The 18230-nt window shown below is 38.5% G+C and overlaps 1 protein-coding gene across 5 annotated transcripts in view; it reads right to left on the minus strand.

Annotated features, from left to right (window-relative positions):
• The window catches only part of SMAP1 (small ArfGAP 1), a 96053-nt gene that overhangs the window by 14130 nt on the left and 63693 nt on the right, over positions 1 to 18230 (minus strand). For all 5 annotated transcript variants that reach the window (XM_055712972.1, XM_055712971.1, XM_055712970.1 and 2 more), the window contains one exon: positions 8613 to 8697. In XM_055712972.1, coding sequence (XP_055568947.1) covers positions 8613 to 8697 — 85 coding nt within the window. The remainder of the gene's footprint in view (positions 1 to 8612; positions 8698 to 18230) is intronic.

Here is an 18230-nt window from a genome sequence, read left to right on the forward strand (position 1 = left end):
GTTTTTTCTAAGAAAAAAAGATATAATAGAAGAAAAGAGTAAGTTATTACTTAGAAAGGTCTCTCTTTGCTCTCCTCTACTTTTTATTTAAGAACACAAATAACTGGCAGACTACAGCAAGATTTGTCTCCCTACAGGCTGAATATCATAATTTTTCATTACTTTGTTCTGCCACATGCAAGCTCACTGCAGTTGGAGACTACCTGTCTGGCAGCCCAGAGTATCGACAAGCTGGAACAAAATAGCAGAAGCAGTAAAAAGCACCAGTCAGTTGATCAATCTGGAAACCACTTGAGTGAGGAAACCATCGCAGAAGACCGACATGACTTTTGGCTGTTAGCTCATAAAAGGACATAACATGCATGCTGAAACGATCCATTCAGAAGATCGCCACTCAGATGCCTTCTCATTTCTGTCTGCCTCCCAACTCCAATGGATGGTGGCCCCCTTTTAGCTGCCTTATATGAAAGTATTTATTTTAAAGATAAAGAATGTCACTGCTGTATATCTGAAAACCTGACACAGAAGTCACGAATACCAAAATCCAACAATGTACAAGACGTCAGAACCTGCCACCATCCATGCATATCTGAATTCAGTCTTTGCTAATCTGCGTGCCTTAGTATATACAGAAAATTTGGCAAAGCTATAGCTGCTGCAGAAACCACAACTCTGAACTGAGTTTAGCATATGTAAAATCCACAGCATATTTTTTAAGCACTTACTGCATCTTCTTCATACAGGGAATTATGAAACATCCAAGTGGAAGGGTGCTGATTTGCAATTCTTTGGGAGCTAGATGCTTGCTTTTGTGACTACTTCAGATATTTAATTAGAGTATAAAATAATTTATGTATCAAACTTGAACATTAATAGCTTTGTATTTGCTAATTCTCAAAACCACTTCATGTGAACGGGAAAGAGACCAAATTCTGCACGTTAGCAATGGCAAGCGGATCCAATAACGAGAACCAAAATACCTTGAAGGCAGGGATATGAGAAGGACAAGTGAGTGGCATTTGCAAGAAACTGAAGCTCAGCAAGCATATTTATTGCCCAAACTTGTGCAAATTTCATGAAGATAACTGTGCTATCTGGAAGAGCTAAGACCCAACAACTGCACAAAGGCCATGGGAATGGCTTGGCAATATTAGCTCTTCTATGCGGAGTAAATGGTGAGTGGCTTGACAATAACCATAGGGATGAAGTAGCCACCTCAGCCAATTCTATTACTACATCATGATTTGATTTTGCCAGGAGAACTGCTGTTCCACCAATTCTGAAAAGCAAAGTTACAAACTCATCTATGATTATGACAAAGCTACTTACACCTTAGTGCAAAGGTCTCCTCCTTCCCTTATTTCTGTTCTGATGAATGGAAGTCAGTGGACAGTATAATGACCAGATGTATAATCTGCTCCACCATTCCACCCACAGCAGTGCTTTAAGATGTGTGTAAATAAATAAACTGGCAGTTTAAGTAGCAAGCTTCTTCTGAGGTCAGTTCTGCAGACAGGCAGTTCCAAAAACATCTCCCCAAAGGATCACCATTTCAGATAAATTTAGGAACGAACGATGCATAATTTTCATGCAAAAGGATTGTCTGGAATTAATAATTTAATGTTTTCATTTTCTCAGTGAAGCACATGCATTTAAAAAGTCTCTCTCTTGTCATATACCAAAGTGGTTCAGTTTCCCTGAATGTAAAAAAGTTTAATATATAAGACTGAAAATTTAAATGCAATCATTTACTAAAACAAGCATTTCACATATTTAGAACATTCACAAGAGAACACATTTGCAAGAACATAGTATTTTTCAAGCTTTTAATATGCTGCTTACAAATTAATACTACAAAACCACAGGTTTTTGCTAGATCACTTCTGTATATGTGTTACTTGGTAGTATACATACCTCCTTCATCTCTTACTGAATTTTACACTACAGATACATATTTCCCTGTCTGTATCAGTACAGAAACCAGACATTTTTAATTAGCATTTACAACACAGTTTTAAGGCTGTATGAATAGTACTAACAAATAATCCTGTCTTACTGATTTCTCAAAAATGTAATACTTGGAACATTGATATCTATTAAAAAGCGACTTTGAAAACATTCCCCCTTGAAACTAAAAGATTCCATAAAGAACTAAATTTTAGAATATAGAAAATCCTAACTGTTTTCACTTCAGTTTATTACTTGTAGCAATATTAGTATCTTAAATTTTTATATATATATATATGCCCATGCAGGCATACACATACTTGTATTCCAACACAATAGTTCACACTAATTACACAGAGATTACAGATATTCTCAACTTCAAAGCACCAGGTCACTGATTAGGAAGCACTTCCTCCTTTCCCTCCTAATTTTAAAATATTTCTGTAGCATAAGAAAGATATTCCAGCAGACTTCTGAGTTCTAAATTATTCTAAGTATATTACTTTTCATTCAACTTGTGCTGCCTACCATTAAAAACTAATTAGAAGGGGTGATGTGTATTTAACAGAAGGGAACACAGCTACAGTCTTTCCAGGAAACAGGTCATAATCAGACTAAGCTATATAGGCCTCCCTGAACATACTGAGAAATTTATAGCTTCAGCCATCACAGAATTACTTTGAAACAACTAACTTTTAATCAACACTACTTCCACCACTTTTCCAGAGAATGCATCTGTAGCAAGGAATGGAGATGTGGCAGAAGCCATTGCAACCAGAGTGCTGGCAAGGCAGAGCTTCCACGCTCGGTCAGAGAAGGCAACATGACAAGTCAATAGATGCTGTTCTTCACTGTTGCTCCTAGCTGTGGTCCCAAATCTTCACTTCTTACAATGTCTGACAACATGACAGGTAATATCCACCTGCTGCCTGCCATACTGCGCAACAGCAGATGCTGCTTCTGATTTCAGATTAAGAAGTCTTGTTCAAATTTGACATCAGAAACAAAAGCTATTTACTTGGGTTCCAGTGAAGTTTACCTTTACAGTGTTTCTCGGTATATATTTTATCAGTGCCTGACACGACAATTTCCAGTTCAGTGCTGCCTTTTGTTATGAAAGCTTCCATACACACCATTAATCTTTGGTATATCTGTCTGTATCCATCTGTACCATGTGACCAGCAGAAAAGCTTCAAAGGGATAGCAAGAAAAGGAAACAACAAGAAATATCTGCTCTAAAACTTTGTGTAACGTTTCTGAAACTAATTTTCTATGGGACAAACTATTCACAAGAAGTTTGTAAGCTGCCACGTGTTTTTTATATATACAATTGCTCGTGACAGCCATACCAATACCTGCAACAGAGGGAGAATATGCATATGATTATTTATTACCCCAAATTACTAAAAAGGTAAATCTGAGAGAAATAGTTAAATACTTGAAACAAAATCTGGGGCAAAAGTACAAACAAAGTTTGTCTGTCCAAAATTACTGTGGAATTATTTAACTGCATTAGTAAAATTTTATTCACTGCTAAAACCTTCACAGAACTGAAAAAGCATTCATGGGGAGGCCACGTCTATATAATGCTTCTTAGAACAAAAGGTGGAAAGCCAGAAAGCTAACAATGCTGTACGCCTCAAGTTGTTATAAATGTTTTTATTTTGGGTATGCACATTCCTTACCTAACCATAATCTTAACATAGCAGCAATACTACAAATGTTAACATGCTCAGAAGCTCAGGTAGTGGGGTCACACAAACTTCATGAGGTTCAACAAGGCCATGTGCAAGGTCCTGCACCTGGGTCAGGCCAACCGCCAGTATCCATACAGACTGGGAGATGAAAGGATTGAGAGCAGCCCTACAGGGAAGGACTTGGGGATACTGGTGGATGAAAAGCTGGACATGAGCTGGCAGTGTGCATTTGGAGCCCAGAAAGCCAACTGCGTGCTGGGCTGCATCAAAAGAAGCACGGCCAGCAGGTCGAGGGAGGTGATTCTGCCCCTCTGTGCTGGTGAGACCATGCTGCAGTCCTCAGTACAGAAAAGACATGGAGCTGCGGAGCAGGTCCAGAGAAGGGCCACAAAAAAGATCAGAGGGCTGGAGCACCTCTCCTATGAAGACAGGAGAGAGCTGGGGTGGTTCAGCCTGGAGAAGAGAAGGCCCCAGGGAGACCTTACAGCCCCCTTCCAGTACCTCAGGGAGGCCTACGAGGACGCTGGAGAGGGGCTCTTCAGCAGGGTCTGTAGTGACAGGACAGGGGGGAATGGCTTTAAACTGAAAGAGGGTAGATTTAGGTTAGATATAAGGAAGAAATTCTTTGCTATGAGGGTGGCGAGGCACTGGAACAGGTTGCTCAGAGAAGCTGCCCCATCCCTGGGAGCGTTCAAGGCCAGGTTGGATGGTGCTTGGAGAAACCTGGTCTAGTTGAAGATGTCCCTGCTCATTGCAGGGGGGTTGGACTAGCTGACCTTTCAAGGCGCCTTCTGACCCAAGCTATTCTATGGTTCTATGAGTCTATGATCTATATATACATATATGACACTTATGTACTTATAAACGTAACTTTATTATATCTTAAATGCAGGTTTCCAACTTATGACCAACCATGCTGCTTCGGTCCTTACCAAACAGTACCAACAAAAGCACATTTCTCTGTTATGCAACATCCAGCTACACTTCATACCGTGATTAAGCTCTCAAAACTTCACAGAATTCCTTCAGAGAGTATTTCCCCCACACAAGCAGACAAGCAGCTTTTAGCAGATCATACTTGACCTCCAGCCATGCTGGATGAAGGCCCCACACATCACATTCAGTTAACCACAACAACATAATACATCTCTTTTCTTCTGGTCATTCATTGTGACTTACTACAATGGTTATTCCAGAATGTGCAACTGCCTGTTTTATGAAGGGCACATCTAACCAGTAAATGATGCAGAATATGTAAAACGCACTTTCCTTCTTTCTGATAATTCTCCAAGGTAATGTAGTTTAAAAATAGTAATTTATCTTTTTTCTGAATGTTGAAATAATTTCTAAGTGACATACCTTGACAAACAGAATATCCAAAATTGCCTGTGTGATATTCCAAGAAAAGATTACCACTATCATACACAGCTATAATATAATTTTTTTACGAGTATTTTTAAAAACTGGATTTACATCAATCTGGAGTAAGCGGAGACATCTACGTTGTAAGACAAAACCCCTAAAAGAAGCACAGAGCGCAAGGTTAACACCAGAGAGATGAAAATTCAGCACTGTCAATGATGTAAGTGCTTAAGAACTATGGTTTACGTGCTGGGACTTTCACACTGGAAAATGTTTCCTGTAATTCCCCTATTAAAAATCAATGTTATGAAATCCCATATTATTGATTTTAGCATCAATTTTAAGTCCCCACAACTTCAATAGGCACTCTTTCAGCATGGACAAGATGCAACTAATTGTAGCGATCCCTAAAAAAGCAGCTTCAGATTTAGCCTACAGAAATAGGCTGCGATTTCTTACAGCTTGGGAAGAGAGGGAAGCAATTTGGGGTTCCACAGCAAGAACACCAACTCTATTGCTTGTGAAGAGCTATATATATATATGTAGAAGACTATATAGCTTGTACATGTCTGTTTTCCCACCTTTCTGCGTATGGAATACTGAACTAAAATCTACTCTGAATCAAAAGGCCAAAACCCACAAAGGTTGCTGGATCATCAAAAAGTGAATATCCAAGCAGCATCTCAATAATAAACCCCCTGAACAGGAAGGAACTCAAGGGAACCACATGAATCTGTATCTCAAAAGGCTCAGAAGAAACACAAACATGATAGTACAGGCACTGAGGATATTATGCCTTCTGTGCTGTTACAAGATTTAAAGATACAATTTGCCTAAGCATATTATCTTGAAAATTTTGCAATTTCTAAAGAAAAACAAAAAACAATCTATTTTTAGAAAATTATCTTGTCTGGCTACAATCTTCACTGGATAAATCCTATCTCACAGGATGTTTACCTTCTGATGAGGTCACTATTACAAACCCAACAAACGAAAAGAGCAATAACCCAAAGCTTAACACTACACCCAAAGCCAGCATTGAACCTACTCAAGAAAATACTTTGCAAGAAGTTGGGCTGTTTTGAAAGCCAAATTTATTCTAGCAGGAATTGTGATCCATTCAAATTACTTAATCTGCTATCATAAGTGATACTGGTCTGCCCTAGTAAAAGCTGCTACTGTTCTTCATTTGCAGAAATGAAGTCCTAAGAGAACGAATCCTCATTAGAAACATGTCTGCTCAGTACGAAGAATGAGCTATGCTATCACAGACATTTTAATATTGCTTGATATGACATATCAAACATTTTAATCAGCAGTGTGCCGCTGCAACAACAAACGGGATTCCGGGCTGCATCCGCAGCGGCATTACTAGCCGAGACAGAGATCATCCCGCTCTATTTATCGCTTGCCAGGCCACATCTGTGCCCAGTTCTGGTCCCCACAATTCAAGAAAGATGCAGAGAGACTGCAGAGGGTCCAAAGGAGGGCCACACAGATGGTCAAAGGGCTGGAGAACCTGTCCGATGAGGAAAACCTGCTTGAATTAGGTCTTTTCTCCCTGGAGAAGAGAAAGCTCGGGAGAGATCTTATCCCAGTATGCCAGTACTTAAAAGGCAGCTACAAAAGAGGACAGAGACTCTCTATTCACCAGGAGCCACACAATCTTTTTAACAAGGGGCAAAGTGTACAAACCGCACCAGGAGAGGTTTTATCTCGACATAAGAAAGACATTTTTTACCGTGAGATCAATTACTGGAATAACCTCCCCACAGACGTGGTAGAGTCTCCATCACCTGAGGTTTTCACGATGCAATCAGACAGGACGCTAGATAATCTCACCTGGGCTCCCCTTCCCACAGGCTGGAATAGATGGCTTTTCAAGGTCCCTTCCAACCTGGGCTATTGTACAGTTCTATGATATATTGGGTTGAAGTGATCTTCATTTTAATACTATCTGAAGGAGTCTACTGCCGGCATTAATTAAAAGACAACACTCCAAATGAAACACGCAGGTCTGCTTGCATTAACACGTATCTCATTTGCAGCTCAGTGGATTCCAAGTGCTACTAGCTTATTACACTGCATTTCAATTTGTTATTTAAAAGATCTTTAAACACTCCCTCCTCTAAAATTATTGGGTTTTAACATACAAATTATAAACTTTGCCCTTTGTATATCTCACTGAAGAAGCACAGCTGTTGAACACCAATTATAACACTCTTTCTATTGCATATTACATCTCAATTTAGGCTATGTAATCTGAGTTTATTATCATATCATAAAACAGCGTTACCAAGTTTCGTTCCAAAACATGACTAAAAGGATAGAGAATCCTAGCAAATTTTAGCTCTTAATTAGGTTGTTGGTCTGGTAAAGGAAAATAAAGGAAAAGCAGTTTTCCATCAAGTCTAAATTACCCTTTTTCTTTTTTTTAATAGGTTCATTCTATATCCATAATCTAACTTCTACTGTGTTAATTAAGATTTGCTTGCCTATGGCGGCAGATTACTTGGAATGAGATATGGACCGCAACACACACATAACCGGTACAAAAGTAGTATTTCACAGCTCTTCTACACCCAAAGGGAAAATAACATGCATTTTGAATGATAGTGTGAATTCTAAAACAGAGAAGATATTTATTGTTTTCTTGCAACATTATTCATATCTTAAAACCAAAACTTAAAAACCAACAAAACATTTTTCTATGAAGCCAATTTTCTAGAATAAATACATTTAAAAGTTTACCAGCCTCTCCCAATATCCTGTAGAAATTACGTAGCTATTTAAGAATAACCATGACATTGATACATATTGAATACTCTTAATACCCACTCACAACTCTTAGAAACCTTCCCTAACAGTGAACAACAAAAGGAAATAAAATAGTTACTGCAATATTTCATTCTACGAGTTCCATTTTAAGATGCTATGAAATGAAAAAACACACTTTCAGTAACACTAGGTAAATGAAAGACAGATTTTATGAATATGACCTTCAACAAGCAGAAAAAAGCATAAAAGCATGGTATAGACAGACAGTGCAAATTACATTATTTGGGTCCAACAGTTTATTTACAAGACAAATACACAGTTACCTGCCAGTCAGAAAACAAAAAGGTCTATTAGATAAAAAAAGAATGATGGTCACAGTCAGTGTACAACACTGAAATGCCCAATATATTTAGTTTTATGAGATAATAGTCAGCTGTGGTCAGACAGTTTACTGTTTTTTTAACTAGTATAGGTATTTTATGATATCAGTTATTTTATAGATATACAATTCAGATGACCTCAGCGTTTTCATTAAAAAGTACACTTGTACCATAAACATTGAAATACCACAATCCATAAGCCTTTTGAAGATCACTTTGATAACTTCCCCTTCCCACAGGAGCTCATTACTCTCCTTAGCAAAACACAAGTATTGATATACCCAGATCCCTACGGCATTTTCCTTTATAGTTACAAATTCATAAGCTCAATCTTATGGTTTTCAAATTCACCTATCAGTAAACACAGATAAAACAGAAGTATCTCTATTAAAATACAAAACAACATACCTGTGTTTGATTTAAAAACAGGTAATTATGTATTGCTTACCAAGTCCTAAGAGGTCAATAGTGGCTTCTGATGACTTTTTTGGACTTGCTTTAGCTTCTGATTGCTGATCCTCTTTCTTCTGTGGCTTTAAAGGAAAAAAAAAAACAAACCACACAAGTAACCTTTCTGAAAAAGATACAGCGCTTCAAAAATTCTCATTAAACATGCTGCTCCAGTATCAGAAGTAAAAGCCCTTTTTTACATTTGTTTATCGCAATGGAATAAGTTGCAGTTATGGTCATAAAGGACACGGCACATGACTGTAAAAAAATACCCTTACACCTTTACTGGTATGCAGTCATTTTTAAAATAAATCTGAGTTCCAGGATAGGTTAAAAATAAGCTGAAATCTTAAACTGAACCACTGCATATCAGAACATACCTTGTTCAAGACCAAAATTGTTTAGAAAACCACCCGCTAGAAAAATATTCCATGGATTCCCTGATTCTATACTGTATTACAACTTTCACCTTTGAGTATGGGATCTGACGAATAGCAGACTGATTCCAAATGCTACTCAGTATTGCAGAGAAAAGAAATTATATTTGTTATGAGAAAAAAATATGTTTTCTGAAAGTAAATTTTTATATATAAAGAATTTTTTAGAAGTGACCCTTCAAAATAAAGTTTTCTACAACTGACCATACCTCAGTAAACATACCATATAATTTAAATTATTATGAACATCTTTCAGAATTACCAGTATTTCAGAAAAGAATATAATAAAGTTTTGCATGTTTGGTTCTTCTCCAACTCTTTAAGGAACATCACGGTCACAGAGGCTGTAAAAAGAAGCATTTCTGACACTTTGCTTGATTTCATGAAACCGATATTTTCTGCTTAAACTGCTTAACAATTGTGAACATTGAATAAAAACGTTTTTAAACTGAAAAGCAAAACTGTAAGAATTATATTAAATGCGCAAATTTTCATTACTCCAGATCAGATTTATGATAACTACATAAAAGCAAAAGTTTGAAATAAATTAAAACTTGACAGGGTGGGTTCAGAATGCAAACCTTTCAGAGAAATCCAAACACTTCTGCACACATTAGTAAGAACTAAACAGAGTTCAAATAGCACTCTCTTATTTAGTACTTATTATTGTAGCAAATAAATTTCATCACCTAAACTAAACATTTAAAAATGTATTGGGAATAATCTACTTAGGTTCTCTGCTCTGTCAAATAACATTTTCAATAATTATTAAATGCATATTTGTTTCATCACACTCTAAATAAGAAAGGCAGTCAATGAAGATACAAGTTACAAAAATACAAATTTCTACAAAAATAAGATCCTTTAAGATACCCTTTCCCAATATCATTGCTATATTTTTTGATCAGCAGTTTCTTTCCCATTTTGCTCCCTTGCCAGTACTTAAACTAATAGGGTTTTAAGGTCACTTCACAGTTAGTTACTTTAAGAAAGACTGCAAAATTATTTTCAAGCATGTTAGTGCAGCAGATATTTCTAGACATTAATACTGCATTCATTTCCTTGATGGAGTTTTTCTCCTGAAAGCACTATTCAGCTCCTTTACAGCTACATGGTTTTTACCAACCACTAACCTTCTGTCTGGAAAATGAAAAAAAGCTATTCGTCTCCTAACAATTTACCAGTACTTCATCTGTACAATAGTGGTCACACAAAGCAATGTTCAGCAGCTATCTAGAAAAAAATTCCTTCCTCTTACCCTTATTTTTACCTGCAATACTGTGTGGATCCCCCCCTCCTCCTTCTCTCACCATGACAAACACCAGTTGCTGGAATTTCCTATCCTCCTGTCTGAGATTTAAAACAGCTTTAAACTTCCATATGCCTTTATTTCTGGTTGAGATGTTTCACATTACATACAAGGGCTTTTGTGCAAAAGTATCAGAAGATACTTTTGGTGCTTAAGGCCTGCCATGATTCGTAGATGGACAGGGGCTTCTCTAAAGTCACCTACACTTAGGAATAAATTAAGTAAGGTTAGCACTAATAGGATAAGTTAGAACATGAAGCTTGCATGCATGCAATTATTCTTGATTTGAGAATACCCAAATAACACACCTTTACCGTGGCGTTTCTTAAGACGCTCTAGCTCTCTCTTTGGCCTCATGGATCTTGGGCTACCTGACTGTACTGTGGTCCACTGGCTGAAGGTATAAAGGAAAGCAACGCCTGACTGAAGCATTCTATAGTAGAGATCATGCCGTATTTCTGGCTCCAGTACAGAGGACCTCCAGAGGTCCCTTCCAGTCTATATAATTCTGGCATAAACAAGGTATTGAAACTTTCAGAGAAGAACAAAAAAGTCAGTCAGACTGGTGCTACTTGAAAATTTTATTCCAAATCATAAAGAGAAATGTGATGTTTAATTTCTTTTTAGTACTTTTGCCCCAGCAGGACTAGTACATGACTAAGCTTTATGTAGCGAGTGATCTTTAGAGATGTTAAAGCTAAATATTGCACAGAGTGAGCACAAGTGTGCAACAGCAAAAAACTGTATAACAAGGCAGTGACATTTCTTAAAATTAATGTTTCATTTAGTGCTGTGCTTTATCTAAAGACTACCGCATTTTGCAGAGGTGCAATATAGCATGAAAAATGCCTGGGAATCTTGCTGCACTACGACTCACCTCAGTTTCTAATACTAGTCTGCTTGAATCCCACAGCAATTATTTTTAAGTACTGACATCAGTACTAGATAAACTATTATTTGTCAAGTCCTTTGGGAAAAGGCTGCATGATAGTAAGAGACTAAGCAGCATTAAATAAACTAAATATAGCATTAAAAATCTGCTATGAAGGGAACAGGTACACAATATTGTGCATTTATTTTCAACTGGAGCCTTCAAGGTTACTGGGGCTACTATTTTTTTTTTTTTTTTTTACAACATTCAAGGTTGGCTTAGCAACACGTGAGGTTTTATGAAGTATGAGGTTATAGCAACTCCTAGATGTATTTAGTTCAGCTCATATATTAACAGCTTCTCATTCAAAATCAGTTTTATGGTAGTAGTACATTCTTGTGAAACACCGTTCTTGCAAACAGCAGAGCATCAAAACATCTTTGATATGCAGGCCTTACATTTCCATTTTTCACAGTTGTCACTAATGGCCACTATGCTATTCTTCAAGGTTGTTCTCACATTGGAGTATCTATTGAAAGCAAGCGATGCTCTCTGCCTTAAGTTATTCTGAGATTACTGAAAACTGTTTATTTACAAATATCACTAAAAAAAACCCCGAAGCCAGAACAAGCTTCTAGGGAGTAAATTCTTTTGCATCCTCCACATTGATCAGCTTATTATCTAGCACAACTTGGATTTTTTTTTTTTTTTTTTGCCTTAAGAAAAACTGAGTCACTGTTTTGAAAAAAAGCCACAATAACCCATTAGAGTTATCCCAGTTCAACAGGTACTAGGTACTTCTACCAACTTAAGGAGGCAAATAAAGAATTAACTTTGCAACATCTAACAAATATTTTCACCTATAAAGCGCATCTCCGGTGGAGAAGCGGGGACATGCTCATTATTCAGATCCAGTATGGGCATCGTAAATTTTTGCAGTCACGTCGATGACAGGTAACTGGGATACAGTAATACTTTACTGTTGGGGTTTTTTTCCTCCCAGTGCTGTCCTTTTAACCTTTCACTTAAGTATGTCCTTCTGTCACTCCTATCTTCAAGGGCAAGAAGGAAGACCCAGGGAACTACCTGCTGCTCACCCTCACCTCGGTACCTAAGAAGGTGATGGAACAATGAATCCTGGAAACCATTTCCAGGCACATGAAGCACAAGAAGGTGACTGGGAGGAATCAGCATGGCTTCACCAAGAGGAAGCCATGCTTGGCCACTCCAGTAACTTTCTACGTCATGACTGGCTTGGTAGACAAGGGGACAGCAGTGCACTTTGTCTACCCTGACTTCAGTAGGCTTCTGACACTGTCTCCCATAAGACCCTCATAGAGAAGCTGATGAAGCAGGGCCTAGATGAGCAGACAGTGCGGTGGATTGAAAAATTAACTGAACAGCCAGATCCAGAGAGTAGTGATTAGTCTAGCTGGAGACCAGTCACTAGTGCTGTATGCCAGGGGTCAGTACTGGGTCCCGTCCTGTTCAACATCATTAATGAGCTGGCTGATAGGGCAGAGCGTACCCTCAGCAAGTTGGCAGGTGACACAAAACAGAGGAGTGGCTGACATGCCAGAAGGTTGTGCTGCTATCCAGCGACCTGAGCAAGTGGAGAAATGGTCTGAGGAACCTCATGCAGTTCAGCAAGGGGACGTACAAAGTCCTGCTCCTGGGCAGGAGCAACCCCAGGCACCAGTACATGCTAGGGAACCACCAGCTGGAAAGTAGCTTTGCAAAAATGGATCTGGAGGTTCTGGTGGACACCAAGTTGATCATGAACCAGTAATTTGCCCTTGCGGCCATGAAGGCTAATGGTATCTCACCTGGGCTGCACTAGAACAATTATTTATTGCCAGCAGGTTGAGGAAGGTGATCCTTTCCCCATACTCAGCACTGGTGAAGGCACACCTGGAGTGCTCTGTCCAGTTCTGAGTTTTGCAGCAGGAGAGAGACAGACACAATGGAGAAGTCCAGTGGTGGGCCATAAAGATAATGAAGGGACTGGAGCATCTCTCATATGAGCTGAGAGCTCTGGTACTGTCCAGCCCAGAGAAGGGAAGGCTCAAGGGAGTTGCAACATGTATAGGTATGTGAAGACAGGGTGTGCAGAGGCTGCAGCCAGGCTCTTTTCAGTGGTGCCCAGTGACAGGACCAGAGGCAATGGGCACAAATTGAAACACAAGAGGTCCCCTCTGAACATCAGGAAACACTTTTTTCTCTGTGAGGATGACTGAGCACTGGCACAGGTCACCCAGGGAGGTTGTAGAGTCTCCCTCCTTGGAGTTACTCAAAAGCTGCCCAGTTACAGGCCTGGGCAACTTGCTTTAGGTGACCCCTGCTTGAGCAGGGAGTTGGACCAGATGACCTCCAACCTCAAGCATTTTGCGATTCTGTGATTCACTCAAGTGACAGAGCACACAGAAATTGTCAGCTATTTTATTTGCTCTTGGTAGGCATTTTTGCCAAGGCTGAAGGACTTTCAAGCTTTCTGGCACCCTAACAATCTCTTAATTTTCTCACTGGAAGGGGCTAAAGCAACCTTCTCGGGAATACTGTGATCTTGTCTGGTGCAATGCCTAATGCACAGAAACACTGTTTATTGTGTGTGTTTCTTGTACATTGTGTCTTGTAGCAACAAGCCCTTTCTCCTATGAGTAACCATTCCTTACTGGATTTTGTCTCATCTGTATCTATCATAGCCTCTTCCTGAAGCTTGCTCTCAGAGACCATTTTTGTAGCAGCTTTTTAGATTGCTTCAGCAATTAAGCGCAAGCATCTTCTGCAGGAATATTATGCAATATTAATACACCATACTTAATAAACAGAATCTGGGGAAAAAAAAATCAAGTACTACTGCAGGAGAAGTAACAGTTGCTATGAGGACCCTCTGAGAGACATGCCATGCTGACAGTATGGGAAGGTGAGTACTTTAAAGGAGTCAAGAAAGAATGGACTAAGATCAAGAGTAGCTTTTTCTTCTACTGTCTGATCAGAACTTCTGTTTTTTGTTCTCCTGAAAAGGCTGTGTGGTAGACTAACACATGTGCTACTCCTTTATAAAGTATCTGCATTTTGGCTTAATATTTAGAAGGTAGACTAATTATCAAAATATTAGATAATCACATGGATAACATTTCCCTAAGTCCTACGTTGACTGTATTTTATTAGAAGTATATAAAACAAGTGTACGTGGCTGTGTGCTAAAAACTGATAAAGGTGCTATCATGGAAAATTCCCTCTTTAAATTTCTGCTCTCATTCAATTCACCATTTAGTATCCAGTGATGACAAATTTCCAATTTTATACCCAAATCAATCTACATCTAAATCCTGCCTGCTGTACATCTACAATACAATAAAAACATAATGTGACAGCATGGTGCTAATACCTTATCTGTAAGTATTCCTTAGGTAACAAGATTAATCACCTTTCAGTATCTAAAGAACAAATATTTATGGGAAGTTCCTATTTTAAACTTTTCCTATAACAAAATTAACAGCTGCAAAATTATGTCCACAGATGAGAAGCTGCGTCTCTTTCCTATTCAAATAAAATGAAAATACTTTGCTGAATATTTGGATCTTCATTTAATTTCTACACACTTTCACTGAAAGTCAATTGGCTTGAAATTAGTGGACAGAACTATATATGCTGGCAATCTGCATATACCTCCACATTGCACCTTGTTCAACTAATGTTTTGTGCTAAGAAACCATCACAAATTCAAAAGCAGGCAACTGTGGAGAGGACCAGGCCATCTATAATTTATTACAATTTTAAAGCAAGCAAGTGCATACTCCTGCTTTAATATTGTTATGTAATGTAAGCCTCTTAGACTCGCATTGAGCCGATGCCTTCATTAGTGGAGGCTGCACCAGCCAGTCTGTTTGTAACTCATAGAGATACTGCCTATGTTTTAATCAATCTTGTTAGTTTTCCTACCATTAGGAAACAGTAGGGTTAATCACTTATCGATCCTATTAATTTTCCTACCAGTTCATCTCCGAGATTTTAAAGTAGTTTCCAGTCCAGTGGAAAAGTTACAAAAATCTGTACCAAAGGTTTGAGATTTATTTTGCTCAAATTCTGACTACATCCTTAAGGACCAAAGAGCATCATTAAAAAAAAACTTCCCAATTTACTTAAAAGAAGAAAGTTTTCCATTCCATCATGAAAGAGTATCTTTTAATTCAGCAACCCACATTTTATGTTGCATTGCTGGGCCCTCTCCTGTATTCTTTACTCATTTTGTGCAGCAATAAAAGTTATTTGAGGGTTTAATTTGATAAATAGGTTAAGAACACTAGGAGAGCAAAAAACCTCCAAATTTATTTGTCCCTAATGGGTCTCAATTTAAACAGCAAAGCTCAGCTTTATACCAACCAATATTACCTTTTACTGAACTCTCACAATGCATTGCTCTCGATATACCACTAGTAACACCATTCTAGTTCAACTTATGTGAAACACCTCCTGAATTAAATGAAACCAACTAAATCAGCAAGTAACAGTGTTAATTACCCTATCCACACATTAAGTTCTAGAGTTGATTTTACAGACTTGTTTTTCTCTTATGTCACTGTAAAGCAAGTTATCTAGTAAATAAGGACCCTTCTTTGACAAGGACAAGAGGACTGATACCTACTTTATACCATACATTTTGCACGCTAGTTGCCTGTATCGGTCTGGCTGGGATGGAGTTAGCTTTCTTCATAGCAGCTGGTATGGTGCTATGTTTTGGATTTGTGGCTAAAAAACTGCCAAGTAGTGCTGGCACAGCATCGAGGCTTTTTTGTGTTCCCCCACTCTGTCTCTGCAGCAAGCAGGCTGGGGGCAAGTAAGCTGGGAGGAGACACAGCCAGGACAGCTGACCTGAACTGACGGAAGGGATATTCAGTACCGTGTGACATTGTGCCCGCTGAACTTTGCCCTATCAACACATGCCATATTGATGTAATGCTTTTGATAACTATCATTTTAGTTTTGCTATTTTTGCACAATCATGTTTCTTGTTTTGCCAACTAAAGCAAGCCAACCTCTAAGCACCTTGTTTAATAAATTCAAGGACTATATATGTGCACACGTACATATACACATACAGCCAGTAATACTTCACCACTGTCGGTTCATTTTCTTCATAACTGCCTTCTCTTCACTTTCTCTAACATTCTACAGAGTTCACCAAGCAGATACAAGGAGCACATTAGTCAAGTGAATCAACCTATATACAGAACTCACCCTACAAAGCATAGTGAATTCCCAAGTCCCGTTTTCCCACCAAAGCTTAGCATACATAACCCTCAGAGCCCTGAATCTGAGCATTACAGTTTTGCAGTAGACTCATCCAAAGGTGAACTCCCACTCCTTGGAATGGGCGCTATGTTTTCTTGCAGACAGCAAGTCTGCAGAAGATGGGATTGTGAAAAACACTAAGTAACACCTCAAGCACAAAATGCGTACTGTAGGATGTACAATGTCTCAGTCGGGCATTTCATCAGATTTTGTTCAGCCAGCTATTTTTGGACGTAACCATTAAATGAGTAACTGATTCTGCCTCAGAGAAAAGAAGTATAATGAAAGCATTGCCAAGTCAATCCTCCTCCTCCCTCTGTACAAAGATTACAGTATAGCACATACAAAGGATAAGGTTATCTCATGGGCAGGACAAAAAGGAGGGTCACTGCCACCACGACTGACAGACACACACATATTAAATTCACGTACATAACAGCATTCTGTGAGGTCTGTCGCTGGTGTTACTGATTCTCCCTTTCTGCGAAACAACAGCTTGTCCTTTCCCGATGCTCAGCACTGTGCCTATACACATCTGGCTACTAGGTGTAGAAGATGGGTAGTGGAAAGCTTTACACCAACTTGTCTGTTTGACAAAACAGACAACGTACGTGAGGTCTTCTAATAAGAAGGAGAAAAAAAAAAAGGAATTTTCAGATTTAGCAGCAACCACGTGGCTCTGCAGTTAACCCCATTCTCTTTTTTTAATTACTATTGTAGCAAAATAGGAAAATAATCCACATTTGTGAAATTATTAAGGACACTGCAATCCTTTCACAACGTTTTTTAGTATGACCATACACTCCAGAACCTATGGTCAGTCTAAACTCTGCATTCATGGTCTACTCTTCTGCACATCCCTGTTCAGAACATCACCCTCCTCTGACAGAGGCAGCTGAGGGCATTTTGCACTGGAACTGACAATGGTGAAACAAACTTGTTTGGTAAGGCCTGGTTCAAAAGTGCCAGCACACAGTGAAAATACTGTGGTTATTTATTGTAAACGAGTGACTTTGGGAGAAAAAGAGAATAATGTTAGGTAATTCAAGTTTCCATTTTCTGCTTCTGCAAAGTTATGCCAATTATCTTCGTATGTACTAACGTGAAGGTTTTAACAGGTCTGAAAGGCTTATCACACCCAATAGAAATGTAACCACCCCAAAAAATACTTTAAAACCAAGTGGAACTTTTTCTGAATTCACTACCACAAGACATTAATGTGAATAATTCAGAAACACTTATTATTAACATTGACCTTATTCTCATTTACATTACCTGAGAACACAGAAGTGGTAGCATACATGGTGCAAGACACAAGCCACATGACTACCTCTGAAGTAGAAAAACTCTCCAGTCAGAGCAGTCGTAAGTAAATCTCTCTCCTACTCTGAAGCAAAATATCAGTTACTGTCAAAAATCTGATCCATCAGCTGTCCACTCCAGTTATCTGCTCCTGTTTTCATACTTTAATATTACACACAAAAAATACTTCTCTGCACACTTTCCTCAATTTTCTACTTCAATGAAAAATTCATATGAATCTACAATTCAGTCTGTTTCATACACATCTGACTACCCATGCATTTCTTATTTCTATACTCTACCTTAACTGCAAGAAGCTTTATGAAAGCTGAAGATCCATCAAATAATTTAGTGAAAAGCACTTCTAACTTACTTAAAAGCAATTTCCAGTTTACTCACTAG

The sequence above is a fragment of the Falco cherrug genome, chromosome 6 (assembly GCF_023634085.1).
Source record: "Falco cherrug isolate bFalChe1 chromosome 6, bFalChe1.pri, whole genome shotgun sequence".
Taxonomy (NCBI): Eukaryota; Metazoa; Chordata; class Aves; order Falconiformes; family Falconidae; genus Falco; species Falco cherrug.